General features: G+C 39.9%; 1 protein-coding gene across 1 annotated transcript in view; it reads right to left on the bottom strand.

Moving 5' to 3' along the window:
- Nucleotides 1-19,718, bottom strand: part of LOC132267311 (RNA cytidine acetyltransferase 1-like) — a 70,513-nt gene that overhangs the window by 6,763 nt on the left and 44,032 nt on the right. The window contains exons 18-22 of the mRNA XM_059768452.1: nucleotides 17,630-17,723; nucleotides 6,664-6,843; nucleotides 6,221-6,329; nucleotides 6,057-6,126; nucleotides 5,832-5,979 (exon numbers count right to left, since the gene is read on the bottom strand). Of these exons, the coding sequence (XP_059624435.1) occupies nucleotides 5,832-5,979; nucleotides 6,057-6,126; nucleotides 6,221-6,329; nucleotides 6,664-6,843; nucleotides 17,630-17,723 (601 nt within the window). The remainder of the gene's footprint in view (nucleotides 1-5,831; nucleotides 5,980-6,056; nucleotides 6,127-6,220; nucleotides 6,330-6,663; nucleotides 6,844-17,629; nucleotides 17,724-19,718) is intronic.

Genomic DNA, 19,718 nt, shown 5'->3' with positions numbered 1-19,718 from the left:
GGCTTGACTTGTGTTTTAACGAGAAGGTGAATAGCTGGATATAAGTCGCCCATGCACGTGCATCCGATTAACACTGTTTTGATTGTTAATGGATTTCAGTGCCTGGTGATCTGTAAACAGCACGGACTCTTAACGAATAAGATAATGCTCCCACGTATGCAAAGCTTGCATCACCTCATAGAATTCCAACTCATAGGTAGTCCACTTCTTGCGTGTTTCACTAAGCTTCTTCCTTCTTGTGATATAACTGCTCCGATTCCCATTATTAAGGCATCACAATCCACTTGGAATAGCTTCTCAAAATCTAGAAGGACTAAGGTTGGGCTGCTGACAGTTTTTCCTTGATTAAGACAAAACTCATCTCAACTTCCTCTCCCCATTGGAATTCTCCTTTCTTCATGCATTCTGTGATGGGAGCCACAATAATACTGAAGCTCTTAATGAACCTTCGGTAAAACGTGACTAAGCCATGGAAACTACGTACTTCTCCCACATTCTTCGACGTAGGCCACCCCCAAATGGCCCTCACCTTCTCCTCATCTACCCGAATGCCATCACTACAAACCACATAGCCAAGGAATACTAGGCTTGGGGTCACAAAGCTACACTTCTTTAGATTAATGAACAGCTTATTCTTCTGCAAAGCTGTTAATACCTCGTTCAAGAGCAAAAGGTGTTCTGTCTCTATTTGACTATAAACTAGAATATCGTCGAAATAAACAACTACCAATCGACCAATAAATGGTTTGAGTAACTGATTCATCAACCGCATGAAAGTACTTTGTGCGTTGGATAATCCGAATGCCATGACTAACCACTCGTACAATCCTTCCTCTGTCTTGAACGCCATTTTCCACTCATCCCCAGGGCGGATTCTGATTTGATGGTATTCACTCTTGAGGTCCACTTTGGTGAAGACTTTCGATCCCGCCAACATATCCAGCATACCATCCAACTGTGGAATGGGAAATATGTACTTGACAATGATTCTGTTAATTACGCGACTATCAACACACATTCTCCAGCTGCCATCTTTCTTCGGCAGTAGCAAGGCTGGAACAGCACATAGGCTCATGCTCTCCCGAATCAACCCTTTTTGTAGTAACTCTTCCACTTGCTATTTATAAGATCTGATTCTCATTAGGACTCATCCAGTAATGTGGTAGATTTGGCAAGCTCGCCCCGGTTACCAAGTCAATGTGGTGATGAATGTCCCTCATGGGAGGGAGACTATCAGGCAAGTCTTCCAGCACCAACTCACTAAACTCCTGCAGTAATGGCTGCACTATTGCTGGTACTGTAAAAGGAGGTTGTTCAACCACTTCCCCCTTGCACATAACAGCAAAGATTTCAGGGGTGGTTGTTACTTCGCCCAAAAATTCCTCGATATTGATCAACATAACTGAATTTCCTTTGGGAAATTCGACTTCTTTCAACGGACCCAAAACAATCTTATGACCTTTCGTGTATAGCATGTACACATTATCTATACCACAGTGAGTGGCATCGACATCAAATTGCCATGGTCTTCCCAAGATCATATCGCATGCATCCATGTCGACTATATCACAACGCACCTCCTCTGCATATGTTTTCCCAGTTGAGAATGGAACGGTGTGAGTTTTAGTTACTCGCGTTTTTGAGCCTTTCTTGATCCATCCAATTTTGTATGGATGGAGATATTTCTCTGTTTAAAGCCCAAATTTTCGAACCATTGTTAAGGAAACAATGCTCTCACAACTGCCGCTATCAATAATAATGTCACATACCTTATGGTTAATAGTGCAACGTGTACGGAACACATTATGACGCTGCTTGTGCTCCTCCTTCTTTGGCGTGAACATCAACCTCCTCACGACTAAAGAGTGGGACAACAACTCGCCATTGTCTCCTTCAATCACCTCTTCTTCTTCAAAGGTAAGGAACTCACCTTCCTCACCCTCGTATTTCCCATGCTCGACCAAATTTACTGTCGATCGCTTAGGGCAATTGTTGAATTTATGGCCAGATTCTCCATATCTTAAACACTTGCCCAAGACTTGGGCGTGTATAGGGATTTTCTCTCATGGCAAGGGCTCCCCTTCCAGCAAGTCTTGTGGGTGCTACGGGTTTGGCCTTTGATGAACCATCTCCAATGCCTTACCATGTTGTCGGAATAGGGGTTACTACAGTCTGTAATTGATTTCTACCCGTGTCATGTGTAGGACGTAGGGTATTATATGAAACATGGGACCGATTCTTCTACTTCTCTAGCAACAATTATGCTCTCTCTGCTGCCATGACAATCTCAGACAGTTTGAATAGCGATTACAGTGCCACTTTCTCTTCAATATCCCACCGTAACCTACCTTTAAAACGGGCCACCATGCTAAATTTGAGTTCTACCATGTTGTTACGGCATGGCAACCGATAGAACTCTTCAACATATTCAGCAATCGTAATACTTCCCTGCGTGCAAGACTGATATTTCTGATAAAGGACTTGCTCGTAATCAGGGGATAAAAATTGGACTTTCATCAACTTCTTCATTTTGGCCCATGTACGTACCGGATCTTTACCCTTGCGTGCGCAGGTATTATATGAACCATGGGACCGATTCTTCGACTTCTCTAGTAACAATTATGCTCTCTCTGCCGCCGTAACAATCTCAGACAGTTTGAATAGCGGTTACAGCGCCACTTTCCCTTCAATATCTCACCGTAGCCTGCTTTTAAAACGGGCCACCATGCTAAATTCAAGTTCTAGCATGTTGTTACGGGATGACAACCGATAGAACTCTTTTAGCATGTTCATCAACGGTTCTACTTCCCTGCGTGCAAGACTGATATTTCTGATAAAGGACTTGCTCGTAATTAGGGGATAAAAATCGGACTTTCATCAACTTCCTCCTTTTGACCCATGTACGTACTGGATCTTTATCGTCGCGTGCACGGGTAGTTCGCACTTGATCCCACCATGCTGATGCGCTGCCCTTCAATTTTATACGCCACTAGTTTGACTTGCTTCTCCTCCTAGATTTTCATATAGTCAAAGAAACGTTCAACTTCACTAATCCAATCCAAGAATTCTTCAATACGAAGATGACCTTGAAAAGTGGGTAGGTCAATCTTCATACAAGAATCGTTGGAATTATCAATTTCCCATCGACCTCGATTATCTCCAAATACCTGTACGGCTCGGTTGTTACCAAAACGGACATTTTCCTTATAGCCGGTTGCCTAATCAGTGGGTTTGGGTTGTGATTACCAGCAAGATGTTCATGATCAGCATCGTTGGGTAGCCCGTTGTTCTCACGGTTAAGTTCTACGGTTTTACCGTTGTCAATCTCGCCAATCTCGCCCGTTGTAAGGTTCGATTAAAGTTGGTCTGGAACTCAGTAAACCTAGCCCACAAAAGAGCTACTCCATCCCGATCACCGTCGCTGGAGGGATTGCTTCCATATCGAGAAGCGGCCATCAAAACAAAGGCGAATCTTGCATTCGGAACCTTGCTCTGATACCAAATGACGAAGCGGAAACGATAAAGAACAGGGTTAAACCCTTGAATTCACAAAGAACACACTCACAAGAGAGAAAACTGAAATTATATTGATAATTGTCTGCTTGCAAACTTACATCTCCTGCCTTTATATAGGCAAGTCAAACATAAAAATAAAATAAAGCATCCGTGAAATAATACTAATGGGGAAATTCAAAAAAGGATATTTGCTGAGATTTGATGGAGCACAATCCTCCTTAGATCTTGCAATCTTCAATCAAGCTATCTATTGTTGGCAACTACACCAATCACGATGTTGTCAATCTTCCTTTTGACTTTTCCTTATTTATTTATTTTTTCTTCTATTCTCCTTACCTTTTCAGCCTCCCTAATTTGCGATGATCATGTATGCTCAAATACTTGTGAGCGAGCTATTCTACATCAATTAGAGCACGTGGTTACGAATGACATCGCATGTGGAGGAGGGTGATCGCTTGTCACTTTGGGGAGGAGACAGAAGGGTGGCCCTCTCGCCCGGTTACATTTGCTGTTGGTGTTGGAGTGTGAAAATCTATTCGGAAGGGTTGTGATGACTTTTCTAAGCACAATAGATTCAGAGTTCGGAGGGCAGGGACATTCAGTTCTGGGAGGATTTATGGTACGGGGATCACCCGTTGTCTTGTTTGTTTCCCAAACTTTCTAGGATTGTTGTCGATAGACATGCCCTGGTGGCCAACTGTTATCGGCTTGATAGCGGTAGGTTTTCGTGGGACCTGCATTTTCGGCAATCGTTTCAGGACTGAAAGGTGGACGATGTTTCAAGCTTGCTAGATCTCTTGTATAGGCAGAAGGTGGTGGTAGAGGCTCTGATTCCTTATTTTGGGTGCCCTCTCCTCAGGGGAGGTTCGAGGTCCATTCTCTATTCCTCTGTCTCTCCAGGACTTGGTTCTATCTTCCCGTGGAAGATGGTGTGGCGATCTAAGAATGCTCTCAGAGTGGCATTTTTTTGTGTGGACGGCAGTTTAGGGGAAGATATTGACCATAGACAATCTTAGAAAGAGAAGACATATTACTTTTAATTGGTGTTGTTTGCGTAAAGATGATGGAGAGTCCATGGATCACCTTTTTCTGCATTGCCCCGTGGCTCACGACTATTGGAGCCTTATTTTTGGTTTGTTCGGCGTCCAATTGGTCATACCTTGATCTGCGAGGGAATTGATTGATGTGTGGGGAGGATGCAGCACTGGAATATTTTGAAGGAAAAGAATCTTCCATTGCGGCCTTGGAATATTTTATTATTTGTTCTCTTTTTAGTTGGGTGATGGGGAGAAATTGTATATCTATAGAAGGAATCGTTGCTTTTTTGGGTTCTTTGGGTCCTTAAGACCTCTTTCTTAGCTTTGGCCCCTGTATAGCTTTTGGGATGCGTTCCCCTTTTGAACGCTTTCTAATATTTCTTTACTTATCAAAAAATAAAATTGCCATGGAAGACTTTCAGAGTCATCATTGTTGAGTGCCCCAAAACTTTATTCTTCTACATTCTCCATCTTACCTCTCTCTTCCATTTCCCAATGTCTGTATGAGAAAAATCCCTATATACCCTCTGGTCTTCTCTCTCTTTCTCTCTAGAAATTGGAACATATCTTTCTCTAGTTCTTCCACTCACCCAACCACTATTCTCTCTCAAACACACACACACAAGCACCATATTCAATCTGAATTCTCTTTGTTCCCTAGAAATCTGGAAGCAAACTCTTGAGTTGCCTGAAGATAGATTATTTGGTTTTGGAAAGTCACATTAATTTACGAGGAGATCTAACTATAAGTTTCCCAAATACACCATAAAAATTGCTATTTTATTAAGGGTATCGTTCGACTTTAAAACAGGTGTTGATATTAATGATCTGAATGAGATCCACCCATGCCTGGTTCAGGTAATAAAATCAACATTTAAAATTTAGATCAAAATCCAGAAAAAAAAAGACCTTGGATACAATCAAATATTGGGTCAAACCCACTCCATTTCATGGCCTGCTGGACACCTCATGAGATCTCTCCACGCAATTTTTTTACCTCTTCTGTTTGCTCAAGTACAAATAAATAAATAAAATGAGGGGAGATGATAGGGGACCGACAAGTCAGCTAGTGCCAAACATCCGTAGCCAAACCCAAATAGTTAAGTTCAGGACCTTGGCTTTGTAGACTTGAGGCCATTTTTAAACTATATTTTGTGCAACAACATTTACTAGGTACTATAAACTTGCAAAATGTCATTTCTATTTCATATCCATAATAGAAAAGATCAAAATAAATACATAACAGAAGCTATTCTAACTATCGCATGGAGACCTTACCGAACGATAATCGGCAAGATTGTTTGTGTATAATTCCAGTCGCTCCATATCATATGGTGATAAGATCCCATCAAGTGACTTCAAAAATTCATTTGAGGCGAATGATGCAGACTCATGCTCCATGAAGTTGATCTTCGGATCCAAGACGCTAAAAGATTATGGATAGCATGAATATTCTGAAGAATAAGAACATTACTAAAAGAAGCTGAAATTTAAAATTCTAACCTTATAGCAAGCTTGGATTCCATCTTGCGGAAGCCTCTATCCAATAGTCCTATAAACTTTTGTTTGAAGTCTGAAGATGGACTACTGAATATCAATCTATGAACTAGAGATATCTGGAAACAAAAAAATGCAGTAAAACATTGAACTTAAAACAATGGACCCACCTTTGTAATAGGGACTGAAGAAACCCCATTCATCCGATCCACTAGCTTCAATATCATCAGTGTTTAATGGTTTTAGGACCATACAGGTATGCTCCCCGGTCACAGTACTCTGATCCATGAATATACATGTTAAAGGATTTAAATATTAAAGTTACACCCTCTCTAATAGCTTATGCTTTTAGAATAGATGGTCCTTAGCATGGTATCAGAGCAGGCAAGGTCTGTGTTCAAACCTTACAGTCACCCTGATAATTAAAATTGAAACACGTGTTGGACCAAAAGAAGGCCACACGTGAGGGGGCATGTTAAAGGATTTAAATATTAAGTTACACCCTCTCTAATAGCTTAATCTTTTAGAGCAGATGGTGGTTACCAATACGTTTCAATGCAAATTAATGCACCAAGAACATTGTAAAATAAATAAATAAAATAATGATCTTAACTGGAAGCTGGCCAATGTAGAAGGGAGCAAACTTTTGTCTTCTCCAAAAGCGAAAAAGGTCAAGGGTAAGCCCAAAAGAGACACCAATATAATGGAGCTTTTCAGACCGTCGTTCACGAGGATGTACAAGCAGAGGTGGAAGGTCCGTCCTAGGTTTTATCTGTTCTTCTAGTAAGGATACCTGCATGGGTAGAATTACCAAAGTCAGGAAAGAAAATCCGTGTTCCTTAATGTTGAAAGATAATTGAAGAGAAAAATTAAGCATGAAGAACACACAGACAAAGAAAACTAGGTTATAACATGGTTTGGCCACTACAACGTACATCCACGGAACACAAAGCCCAAAAGGCTCCATCACTTTTATTATAATCTCTCTTAATTTTTGTATACAATGATCACCTTTATAGGTGAAAGAATACAAACATGTGATAAATATGATATAGGAAAGATCCCTAAAATCACTCCCATGGTTCACTCATATCAATATTCTGTCGAGTGATTTAGGGGCTTTAATCACTCCTATAATCATATTCTCGAACACTTAACAATTATTCAGAGAAAACATTTCTTTGGTAGCTGACTCCACATGAAACATACAGATCTACCTGCTGAACCTAGATGTAAAACTCAAATTGGCAGATCATTTGGGGGGGAACGCTTCCAACTCTTTTGTACAGGCATCTGTTTCAGATAGAACTGTAAAAGAAAGAACTATAATGGGCATTATAACGCTAGAGGTGCAAATGAACTGAATCAAACATGGTATCCCAAGTGGTGAGGCTCGGATTAAAAAACCAAGGACAGTACTCAAGCTTGACCAAAAGGTGGGGGAGGTGCTTCTAACCTCAGCAGCATAATGTTGCAGATCAATTCAAGCATGGGTTAACCATATATTCCTGTTAGCTTTAGTTTGAAACAGACAAGCAAACAAATAAAAAAGCCATTTTTTTTTTTTTTTTTTTTTTTTTTTTTGGTTTTTAAAGTAAAAATGTATAAGAAAGCATTCAAAAGGGGAACGCATCCCAAAAACTACACAAAGGCCGAAGCCAAAAGGACTAAGAGCTCAAGGAACTAACAAAAAATCAACAATCTCCTCTTTAGATTTACAATTTCTCCCCACAACCAACAAAAAAGAGAGCTAACAATAAAAAATTTTACGGCCCCAAAGGAAGATTCCACTCCTACAAATCATGTTCTATTCCACTTCTTCCGAATGCACCACCAAACAGAAAAGGGTGCCGCCCTTCAGAAATCACGGGCAAGGGGCCCCACAAGGCATCCTCTCCAAGCATCGATCAATCCTCTCGTAGACCTAGGCATAACCCTCTGAACACCAAACAAGCCAAAAATAAGGCACCAACAGTCGTGAGCCACAAGGCAATGCAAAAGATGGTGATGACTCCCAATCCCTTTTACACATGCAGCACCAATTAAACAGTAAAAAAAGGCCACTTTGAGACGGGCCTTCAAGCGCCAAACCACCTTCTAGGGAAAATCGACCCCTGAAAATCCAGAAAGACAACAAAACAGAGAGCGACATCAAATCTTCCCTGGGGAGAAGGCACCCAAATGAGAGAATCCGACCCTCTACCATCCAACTCCTGCCTATATAAAAGCTCCATAAAAGCAGAGACAACATCCAATTCCTGAAAATGACGCACAAAACGCACATTCCAAGTAATCCTCCCATTATCAAGATGATAACAGTCGGCAACTAAGGCTTGTCTATCAGCAGCGATCCTAAAAAGCCTGGGAAAAGAACAAGCCAAAGAACGGTGTCCACAACAAAGATCCTCCCAAAAACGGGTACTCCTGCCATCTCGAACCCTAAATCTAATGTGTTTAGAAAATTCGTTCCAACCCTTCTGGATGAATTTCCAAACACCAACACCTCCTACTGAACTAACTGCATGAGAGCACAACCGCCTTTTTCCTCCCAAAGCCGCACGAAATTCCTCCATAATCTGTGGTGCTCATCCTCAAATCTCCACAGCCACTAGCCATGGAGAGCCATATTGAAAGGCACCACCCTCCAAGCTGAAAAGGCCTACCTTCTCCCAAAGTACTAGATGGTAGTGAAACTCCACTCCCATGCCTCCAAAAAAGGGAAATCTAGAAAAAGGCCTGAAAATTTGTTTAAAATTTGATAATATCTCAAATTATACTATAACTTAGGACTGATTTTGTTGCCAATTGGACAACACTTGCTAAGGTCCAACAAAGCTGTAACTCCACATGGTTTCTTATACCTGGCCTTAATCCCATCAAATAACGATGGATGACCTATATTTCTGTCTCAGCCAACCGTACTCGAGTTCTCATCTAATAGAACTCATTTGTGTGTTCCCAAACTTAGCGAGCTCCTTGATAAAGGGGCTGGTAACGTTGAAATAGAATTCCTTCATAGTTTAATGGAAGGAAAGGAATTGGCTCCGGATCATTCTTTGCATTTTGTCCAGGTTTGAACAGGCTCCTTTCCTAATTGAATTCTGGTTAATTAAACTTTTTATTTTTATTTTTTTTAGTTGAATTGGTTAATTGAACTTGCTGCCACCAAGATGATGCATATCCCTTCATCTTAATAGCTACCAATTTCACCTTCTTCTTATTATCAGGAAGATCATGGTGCTCAAAAATCCTTTTGACTTCATTTAACCAGTCCAAAACTTCCTATGGCCGCTCTTCCCTAGTAAAAGTTGGAATTTCCACCTTAATACGTGGATCTTGATCTCACTCAATGTGACGATTAAGTACTTGCTGCCAGAGAGAGAATATATGAAAACGTATATCTTATTGAGTGAGTAATACAATAATACAATGATATTTATATAGGAGGAGCTACGGGAGTAGGTGAGTGGAGAACAAGTAAACCCTATACATGGTAATTCTATATATGGTAATGAGGGATAGGTGACAACTCATACAATACTAACTGTAGACGTGTGACAACTCATACAATACTGTACAATGTGACAACTCATACAATACTGTACAACGTGACAACTCAAGCTAAATAGTAAATGTCAATAACTCCTAGCTTGCTACATATGGAATCAATAGAGTTCTTGTGAAGCGCCTTAGTGAAGATGTCTGCCAACTGTCTACCAGAAGGAACAAAAGGTGTAACAATCTCATTCGAGTCAACTTTAGATCGAATAAAATGGCAATCTACTTCAATGTGTTTGGTCCTCTCATGGTAGACTGGATTGCTAGTAATATGAATAGATGTCTGATTGTCACAATCGAGAGGAATTGAGTACTGGGCTGAAATCCCAAGTTCTTGTAAAAGAGTTTTCTACCAAGTAAGTTCACAGGCAGTGTGTGCCATGGCACGATACTTTGCTTCAGCACTAGAACGAGCCACAACTGACTGTTTCTTACTCCTGCAAGTTACTAGATTTCCTCCAATGAAGGTGCAGTAACCAGTGGTGGACCGTCAATCAGAAGGAGAACCGCCCAACCTGCATCTGTGTATCCCTCAATCCGAAGATGTCCAGAAGATCGATAAAGCAGACCACGTCCCAGAGCACCCTTGAGATACTTCAAGTTGCGTACAACTGCCTCCATGTGAGGTACCCGAGGTCTAGTCATGAACTAGCTCACAACACTGACTGCATAGGAGATGTTTGGACTAGTGATTGTGAGGTCAATAAGTTTACCTACAAGTCTCCGATACATTTCTAGATCATGAAGTGGGTCACCATCATCTACTTTAAGTTTTACATTAGTCTCTATGGGAGTAGCTACAGGTTTCGAACCAAGACATCTAGTATCCTGTAAGAGATCAAGAGTATACTTCCTCTGAGAAAGACTAATGCCTTGCTTCGACCGAGACACCTCAATTCCTAAAAAATACCAAAGTTTGCCCAAATCCTTAGTAAGGAAGCTAGAACTCAAGTGATGGATTAAAACTTGTATCCCATCTTTGTCACTGCCGGTGATAACGATATCATCTACATACACCACAAGAATCACAATACCACGTTTCGTTTTCTTAAAAAAAAAAAGTGTGTTCAGCATGGCTTCTGGTCATACCATGAGCTACCACTGCTTTACTGAACTTATCAAACCATGCACGAGGGGACTGTTTGAGGCTATAGATAGACATCTAGCGATGAGACACACACTCCCCCTTATACTAAAACCTAGGTGGTTGAGTCATATAGACTGTCTCAGTAAGGTCACTGTGCAGAAAGGCATTTTTAATATCAAGTTGATGAAGTGGCCAGTCAAGATTAGTTGCAAGAGAGATTATCACATGAACAGAATTCAGTTTGGCCACAGGAGAAAACGTCTCAGTATAATCAAGGCCATAAGTCTAAGTATAGCTTTTAGCAACAAGTCAAGCATTGAGACGGTCAACAGTACCATTAGGCTTCTGTTTAACAATAAAAACCCAACGACAACCAACGAGCTGACTATCAGCAGGCTTAGGAACAAGTAACTAAGTATGATTCAATTTGAAAAAGTTTATTTCTTCTTCCATAGCTTTCCTCCACCATGGATGAGAAAGTGCCTCCCTGTAAGACTTAAGAAGAGCAATAAAGGATAATGACAAAGAAAAAGTTTTAGAGGAGAAGGATAATTTATTATATGATACAAAATTGGAGATAGGGTGATTGGTACAAGACCGTTTACCTTTCGGAACAGCAATAGGTTGATGAAGATCAGAGTCAGGAGAGATGAAAGAATCTGCAAGCGTTAAAGCGACTAGTGGAAGTTGCAAGGCAGGGTTTACTACTTCAGTCATTAGAATATGATTAACTACTCTTTTCCGGCGACGAGCATAGACAAAAAGAGTTGGTGGGATGACAGAATCAAAAACTGGAGTTGGAAGAACAGACTCTTGAAGAATAAAGTCCTCCAAAGGACTGCCTTCCTGGAAATAATAAGGAACATCCTGGGAATAATAAAATTTTGACATTGGATAATTTAAGAAGGAGAAAGCTTATCACGGTGAATTAGTGTTGCATGTGTAAGTGTAATGGCGAGTCAGTGGATCATCTTCTCTTGCATTGTCCAATTGCGGTTGATTGTTGGAACCTTTTGCTAGGTTTATTTGGAGTTTGTTAAGTCATGCCTAGATCTACGAGAGGCCCGATGGACACCTGGAGAGGGGGTTGGGTGTGAGCACAGGCTCGAGGGTTCTAGAGGATGGCGCCTTTGTGTCTTTGGTGGTGTTTGTGGAGGGAGCGAAATAGATGATCTTTTGAAGGAGAGGAATCTTCCATCACTGTTCTGAAATTTTCTGTAATTAGCTCTCTTTGTTTTTGGGGTTTGGGTAGACTCTGCTCTTCTGCTGAGGAGATTATTGAGTTTTTGGCTTCCTAGGGTACCCAAGTTTTTGTGGTTTATTAAGGATGCGTTCCCTGTTTGAACACTTTTTTTTTAATGAATTATTTATTTATCAAAAAAAATTAATATGGAACATCCTCAAAGAAAGTTACATCTGCACACATAAATTGTTTACGAAGAGTTGGACTGTAACATTTATATCCCTTTTGAGTGCGAGAATAACCTGAAAAAAATACATTTGTGAGCACGAGGATTAAGTTTGTCCCGTCCCGGGCTTAGATTATAAACAAAACAGACACACCCAAACACCTTTGGAGGAATGGAAAAAGGGTTTTTGTCAGGAAACATCATTTGGAAGGATAATTTTCCTTGAAGGACCCTAGAAGGCATGCGGTTTAAAAGATAAGCAGTAACAAAAACTGCATCTGCCCAAATGTTTTGGAAAATGCATTTGAATTATTAAGGCACGAACGATAGCTATGAGTGGGCCATTATTCCATTCAACAACACTATTTTGTTAAGGGGTGTCAATACAAGATGTTTACTGGATAATGCCCCTCGACTCAAGAAACTTTTGAAAAACATTAAGTTTATTTTCAAGGGCATTGTCAATTCTAAGAACAAGTAATTTTGCATCAAACTCGTTTTGAATTTCAGCATAAAAGTATTAAAAAACAGAGAATACTTGAGATCTATCTTTAAGAATATAAACCCAAGTTAAACGTGAATAATCATCAATAAATGACACAAAATAATGAGCACCAAATAAACCAGTAGTACGAGCTGGTCCCTAAACATCTGAATGTACTAACTCAAAAGGTTTTAAACTTTGTTTATCAAAACGAGACTTAAAAATAGCCCAACGATGTTTACTATGTTTGCAAGTAGTGCAATTAAACTTAGCAAAATCAACTAAAGAAGGAACCAAGGCTCGAAGATTATTTGAAGAGGGCTGTCCAAGGCGGCAATGCCACTGGTAAGCTTAAGAGGAAGTGGAATGTAGAGCTATCGGGCAGTAGTTGGTTGGAATTAGTAAAGACCATCCTTCTCAAACCCCCCCACCAATCGTCTTCTTCGTTTTGAGATCTTGAAAGACACAACGGGAAGGAGAAAAAGCATTGAGCAATTTAAATCTGATATGATTTTGCAAACTGGCAATAAATTGAATGAAACTTGAGGGATATATAAAACTGATGAAAAAGTGAGACCCAAAGTGCGGAAGGTACCCATTCCATGAACAGGTGATTTGGCACCATTCGCTATAGTAACAACCTATGGTGAGAAAACATGAGAAATATCAGAAAAAAGAGATGGATTACCTATCATGTGATCGGATGCCCCTGAATCAATGATCCAAGGAGTAGAAGAGGAAGCATGGAGACACATATTACCTAAAGTAACGATAGTAGCGGTGGAGGAGGGTTGATTTGCACGCTCACGCTTTACCAGAGAATCATATTCAGCTTTGGAGAAAACGACTTGTTCTTTCACAGGAGTGGGAGTAATCTCCTCCGAAACCAAAGCTTGATTAGCCCAAGCTGGCTTGCCATGAAGAGCCAGTTAACATAGTGATTGTTTCGGCCACAATGAGTACACTTCTTGCTGTCGCGACCCCCTCTGCCGCCACTAGTACCACGGCCTGGGTTGGAAGGACCTCTGCCCCCTCGTCCTCCACCGAAAGTATCATGTCGCTCAACAGGAACAACAAGAGCAGAGTGGATGTCCTTCTCAATCACAGTGGCATGAATAGATGCTCTTCGAGCTCGAGCAAAAGTCTCACTTGCCATGGGTATCTCCTTGCCAGACAAAATCTGTGAACTGATCGAAGCTAGTTCGGGTTTAAGTCCAGATAAAAATTTTGCCACCCGAAACTCCTCCCTGTGCTGTTTTTGTTGTTCTATGTTTTTTTTTTTTGATAAGTTTTTGTTGTTCTATGTTTGTAGTCAATGATTGGTAGACATTCAATCCTTCCCACACGCCCTTCAATTCTGAGTAATAATCTTCAACAGAACAATCTCCCTGCTGGAGATTAAAGATATCCTGGTACAATTGATAAATACGAGAAATATTTTTCTCTGAAGAATACATGTCCCTGAGATTTCCCAGATATCTTTGGAAGATTCTAGGAATGACACGTTGAAAATCTCAGGCTCCAAGCTATTCCATAACCAAGTCATAATCAGAGCATCTTCTTTCTCCCAAGCCTCAATAATCTTTTCATCACTGGTGGGTTTGGTTGATTTAAAATATGACAGTTTTCCTCAAGCCCGTGAGAACACCTCTATGGCTCGAGACCATTGAAGGTAGTTTGAGCCTTTCAGTTTGGTGCTAGTGATTGACCCAAGTAGATGCGATTCCTTAGTATCAGCCGAACAAATGAGATATAGTAGCAAGAGAGACCGAGATAAGAGAACCAAGATCTGGCCGAGATGAACCCGAGAGAAATTATCGAGGAGAGAGCCGAGGAGGGATCCGAGAGAGATTGCCGAGATGAGAACTGAGATCACCGAGGAGAGATTGTTGGGAGAAAGCCGAGATGGAATCAAGATCGGAGTCTGAATAAGACAAAAATTTAAAGAGGGATCGATTTCCGCTCTGATACCATGTTGAAAGAGAGAAAGAAAGAGAATATATGAAAACGTATATCTATTTGAGAGAGTAATACAATAATACAATGGTGTTTATATACGAGGAGCTATGGGAGTAGGTGAGTGGAGAACAAGTAAACCCTATACATGGTAATTCTATATATGGTAATGAGGGGTAGGTGACAACTCATACAATACTAACTGTTCACGTGTGACAACTCATACAATACTGTACAACATGTCAACTCATACAATATTGTACAACACCTTGCATATCGTAAAACTCCATCTTCTTGATCTGAAAATTCTTCAGCAACTTGCTGAAATCTTTCCACGTCAAAGTTTTAATTATTGTATGGGAAATCTGAAAATGTCATGGGAATGGTAAAAGCTGTAACTGATGTTTTGTGGGTAGTCTAAAAGTCAGTCTAGAGAACTAAAGTGTCATTAATAGTCTAATTACAAAAGGGACAGCCCTATGTATCTGCTGAACCAAGTCTTAATCAATATAATTTTGAATATTATCAGTTTATAAACAGTTAAAGGGAAATCTGGGAAAAGCCTGAAGAACTGTTTATAAACTTATCAAAAATATTCAAGATTATATTGATTAAGACTTGTTTCAGCAGATACATAGGGCTGGCCCTTTTATTATAAGACTATTAATGACACTTCAGTTCTCTAGACTGATTTTTATACTACCCACAGAGCATCAATGACAGCTTTTACCATTCCCATGACAGTTTCAGATTTCCCATACAATAATTAAAACTTTGACTAGACACTTTCCAAGGCTATTCCCCCCACCCCCCCCCCCCCCCCCCGCACGGAAGAAAACTCGTCCTCAAGTTTGAAGCAATTTACCACGATCTATTAAAAAACCAAATAAGGCCTTCCAACCTTTCTTTCTTCGTTTCCTTACTCGAACAAAGCTCAGCATTATTCTGTTGCTGCCAAAGAATATCTTTGAACGAACTTCCCGGGCACTCTCTTTAAATTTTGAAGATTTCCAAAACCTGCTTGACCATAAATCCGGATCCAAGGCAAGAATTAATCTGATTTTTCAATTGGAACAACACCTAACCATATGTCGCGCCAAGAATCCATTCCAAATTAAGTCATGAAAATGAAATCCATTATTTGTGAACTCCATGAATGAAGAAGCTTCATTTCTGATGAAATAATTCAATAAACTTAAATCTGATGTAATACCTACTATACCACATACCATCTGAAGTTCAATAGTCTTATCTTCAAAATCTCCACCTATTCGTCTGTCAACAAGCGTGAAGTCTGAAATTTCTGCAACTTTGGAATCAACTTGAAATATTTGCTTCAATTTTTTCAACGGGTCCCACTTTCTCACCACAAATTAACAATATGAAGATTGAATGATGACGGCTACTTTAGCTTCAGAGATGTTATTGGCTGCTTCTTCAAACTTCTCCTCTTCTGCCTTATTTTTTTCTTCATATTCCTCTTCATAGTTATCAAATTTCGGAAGCGAGAAAGTTGAAGTTTCTTCCAGCCTTTCACATTCTTCATCTTTCCATCCAGTGTATTCATCCCAAGCTGATTTGGAATTAGCAAAATCAACATGATTTCCATTGTCTTCCTCAAGCAAGAAGTATTTTGCATTGATCATGTGATATTGGACACTTGACAGATTTGCATCTCAGCTCCCTGTGTCTGTAGCACCAAAATTTAGACTCCTTGGTATCATTCACCATTGCTGTCCAAGTATTCTGTGACTGTATAACTGATTTGGTAGCACTCTGTTTTGCATTTCTCAACTGCATAAGACACTGCAGTCTCTCTTCAGCAGGCTGTCTTACCCAATTTTCACATTGATATGCATCCATTTGTTGCATTCGTCTCCCAATGTCTAGATTCAGAAAAGAAATGATTCCATTTTGTTCTAATATAGTGCTCAGTCGAGAAATTTGATGAGAAAGGTTTTGAACGTCAACTTTTGTGGCTATCTTGTTTCCTTGCCTAGCCATAGATCCTCAGTAATCACAGATCTTACTAGAAGGCTCTGATACCACTTGAAGCAAACAGAAGAAAGACAGAAGTCTTCTTACAACAGTAAGAAATACTAGAGTTACTCCGATCACCGTCGGAGCCTGATTTCTAAAGGGAAAGCTGGAAAAAGCCAGAAAGAGCTGTTTATAAACTGATAATATTCAAAATTATAATGATTAACAGTTGGTCCAGCAGATACATAGCGCTGTCCCTTTTATAATAGGACTATTAATGACACTTCAGTTATATAGACTGACTTTAAGACCACCCACAGAGCATCAATGACAGCTTTTACCATTTTCAGATTTCCCATACAATAATTAAAACTTTGATTAGACACTACCCAAGGCAATTAATTATTCTTTGCATCACTGGTTCCTTCAATTTCCACACTGGTATAAATTCATTTGCTGTCCCTGTTGTCTTTCAACGGTGTTTGGAGTAATTCTAGTATTCCTTACTACTGTAAGAAAACTTGTGTTTTCTTTTTGTTCCATTTGCTTCATAGATGCAACAATTTTTTCAAAAATAAATCGATTAACAGATATTTGATTTTAGCAAACAAAGGAGAAACAGACAAAAGAAATGTGTCTTATTAAAGCCAAATACTTGTTCAACAAAATTATGAAGCCCCCGATATTGCCTTTTGCTCTGAGAACACTTCAGTGCTATCGTTTCGAAGTTACATATTGACACATCAAATGCTCCTTATAATAAAAATAATTAGAAGAGATCCCTGGTACAGGGCCTCATTGACCCAAGATGCAACTCAAAGTCAGTTCATTTTGTTTTCTAACTTTTTACTTTAAGGTACTGGTTCTGCGTGTCCCATCGGCTAGCTAACTGTTAAGTTTGAGCTCAGCTCAGCTAGAAAACAAGTGGCCTAGACATTTATTAGCAAGTCAAGCTAGAGCAGAACTTTGTCAGCAGCTCTTGTTCAACAGTCTTAATAATGACATATTTTTAGAACAGGAGGCTTAACGTTTTACAAATAATATCTCCCCAAAAAATATATATATATAATAACATATAAAACCAAGTATAATTCTCAGAATGAACCTTCTCTGCTGCCTCCATAACTCTGACATGTTTAGACTCCGAAGCATTTTCAAAATCTCCTTCAGAAAAATATGTTAACTGTCCTTCAAAGTACCTATACACAATAAAATGGTTATTGCTGCCCTTCTAGAGATCCTTGAATATGTAAATAGCAACATGAGCCAAAGCTAAAGAATATATGTAAATACAATTAATAAACTGCTTTTTTAATGCATCAGAATACTTCATAATACGTCTATAAATGACAATATGTCTCATTGCTAGATGTCTGGATGAAATATTATCGATAGCATGTTAACATGCTTCACCAAATTTATATCATTGACAGGCTCAGCAACGTAATCATCTAACCATTCACGGACACTTCTAGGAGGAGTCTGTATCTGACACAATGTAGGATGTGACACCTCCAGCAGTCCTAGAAATATGTGAATAAAAAAACAGAGTTGATTGTGGATGCCACCTTTGGTTATTTTAAAGCAATTCCAGATAAAGCACCAGTGACTTTGTATTCAGTCAGAACCTAGGCAAATTGATTTTAGTGTGCAACTCAAGTACACATATAGACCCTAGAACAAATAGGGTGGGCAATTTATGTGCATAAATAATACTCTAGGTATCCGAAAGTGGGTTCCCTTTAATAGAGCTCTTTTGGGAAAGTGGTTGTGGAGATTCGGTAGGGAACGACATCGCCAATGGAGAAGATTTGTTTCGTGTCGTTTTGGGGAGGAGAGCGGTGGTTGGTCTTCCCGTCCAGTCTCTATCGCGGGAGGCGTTGGCGCGTGGAAATTCATTCCGAAAGGTTAGGATGTCTTCTCTTCTCATATCAGATTCAAGGTTCGCGATGGTAGATGCATCCAATTTTGGGAGGTTTTATGGTATGGAGATTAGCTGTTGTCTTGCTCCTTTCCTAGACTCTATAGTATAGCCGACGATAGACACGCCTATGTAGCTGACTATTATCGACTTGATAGCAGTGGGATTACATAGGATGTGCGCTTTAAGCATTCTTTTCAGGAGTGGGAGATGGATGAGGAATGTGCCCTTCTGAACATGTTATATCAGCAGGAGGCAATTGGTAAAGGTAGTGATGACATTTTGTGGGTTCCTTCCTCTGGAAGATTTGATGTTCGGTCCATGTTTCAATGCCTTTCCAACTTTGTTGGTCCTGTTTTCCCATGGAAGACTATACGGCGCTCCAAGGCTCCACTTAGAGTGGCATTTTTTGTTTGGACTGCCGTCTGGGGTAAGATCTTGATGCTAGACAATTTGAGGAAGAGAGGCAATACTATCGTTAATTGGTGTTGTCTATGCAAATGAGATGGTGAGTCTGTGGATCACATCCTTATGCAATGTCCTGTGGCGTACGATTGTTGGAACCTCATCTTCGGCTTATTTAACATGCATTGGGTAATGCCTCAGTCTTCCAAAGGTCTGATTAACGCGTGGAGAGGATGCCAAGTGAGAAGTCACGCTCGCGATTATTGGAGGATAGTTCCACACTGTGTTTGGTGGTGCATATGGAAAGAGAGGAATTACCGAATTTTCGAAGGAAAGGAATCGCCTTTGGCAACCTTGAAACTTCATATCCTTCGCTCTATTTTTTGTTATGCAAAAGGAAGCACTTGCTCCTCTACCGTTGACTTAGTTGATCTTTCAAACTCTACGGGTCCTTAACTTCCGTTTTTGTATTACGGACGCATTCCCCTTTTGAATGCTTTCCTAATCGATTATTACTTATAAAAAAATAATAATAATAATACTTCCTAATAAGGAAAGGGATATAATTCAAAGAAAGAAATATAACAAGGGAGTAATAGTATATATACGCTATATTATTTATCATATTCATTATAAACAATAGTGCAGGAAGAGGCACGAGTGTGCAACCATGTACACAAGCAAGAGGGAATAGGAACTAAACTCCTAGACACCTCATCTCCAGTAAAACTAACAAAAGAGTGAAAGAATCCAAAAATTACCCACATAACCGCCGCAGGGGGTGGGTGTACGCAGCATTATGTCCTCAAGTTTATGAACAATCAACACAATAATGTATGCATATTCCATTCCCTCCACACACACCGCC

Source organism: Cornus florida, unplaced genomic scaffold (assembly GCF_030987335.1).
Source record: "Cornus florida cultivar Cherokee Brave unplaced genomic scaffold, ASM3098733v1 CherokeeBrave_3.0.0_Hap2_Chr07, whole genome shotgun sequence".
Lineage (NCBI taxonomy): Eukaryota > Viridiplantae > Streptophyta > Magnoliopsida > Cornales > Cornaceae > Cornus > Cornus florida.
Note: the sequence above shows the minus strand (reverse complement) of the source record. Positions and strands in the feature narration are given on the sequence as shown.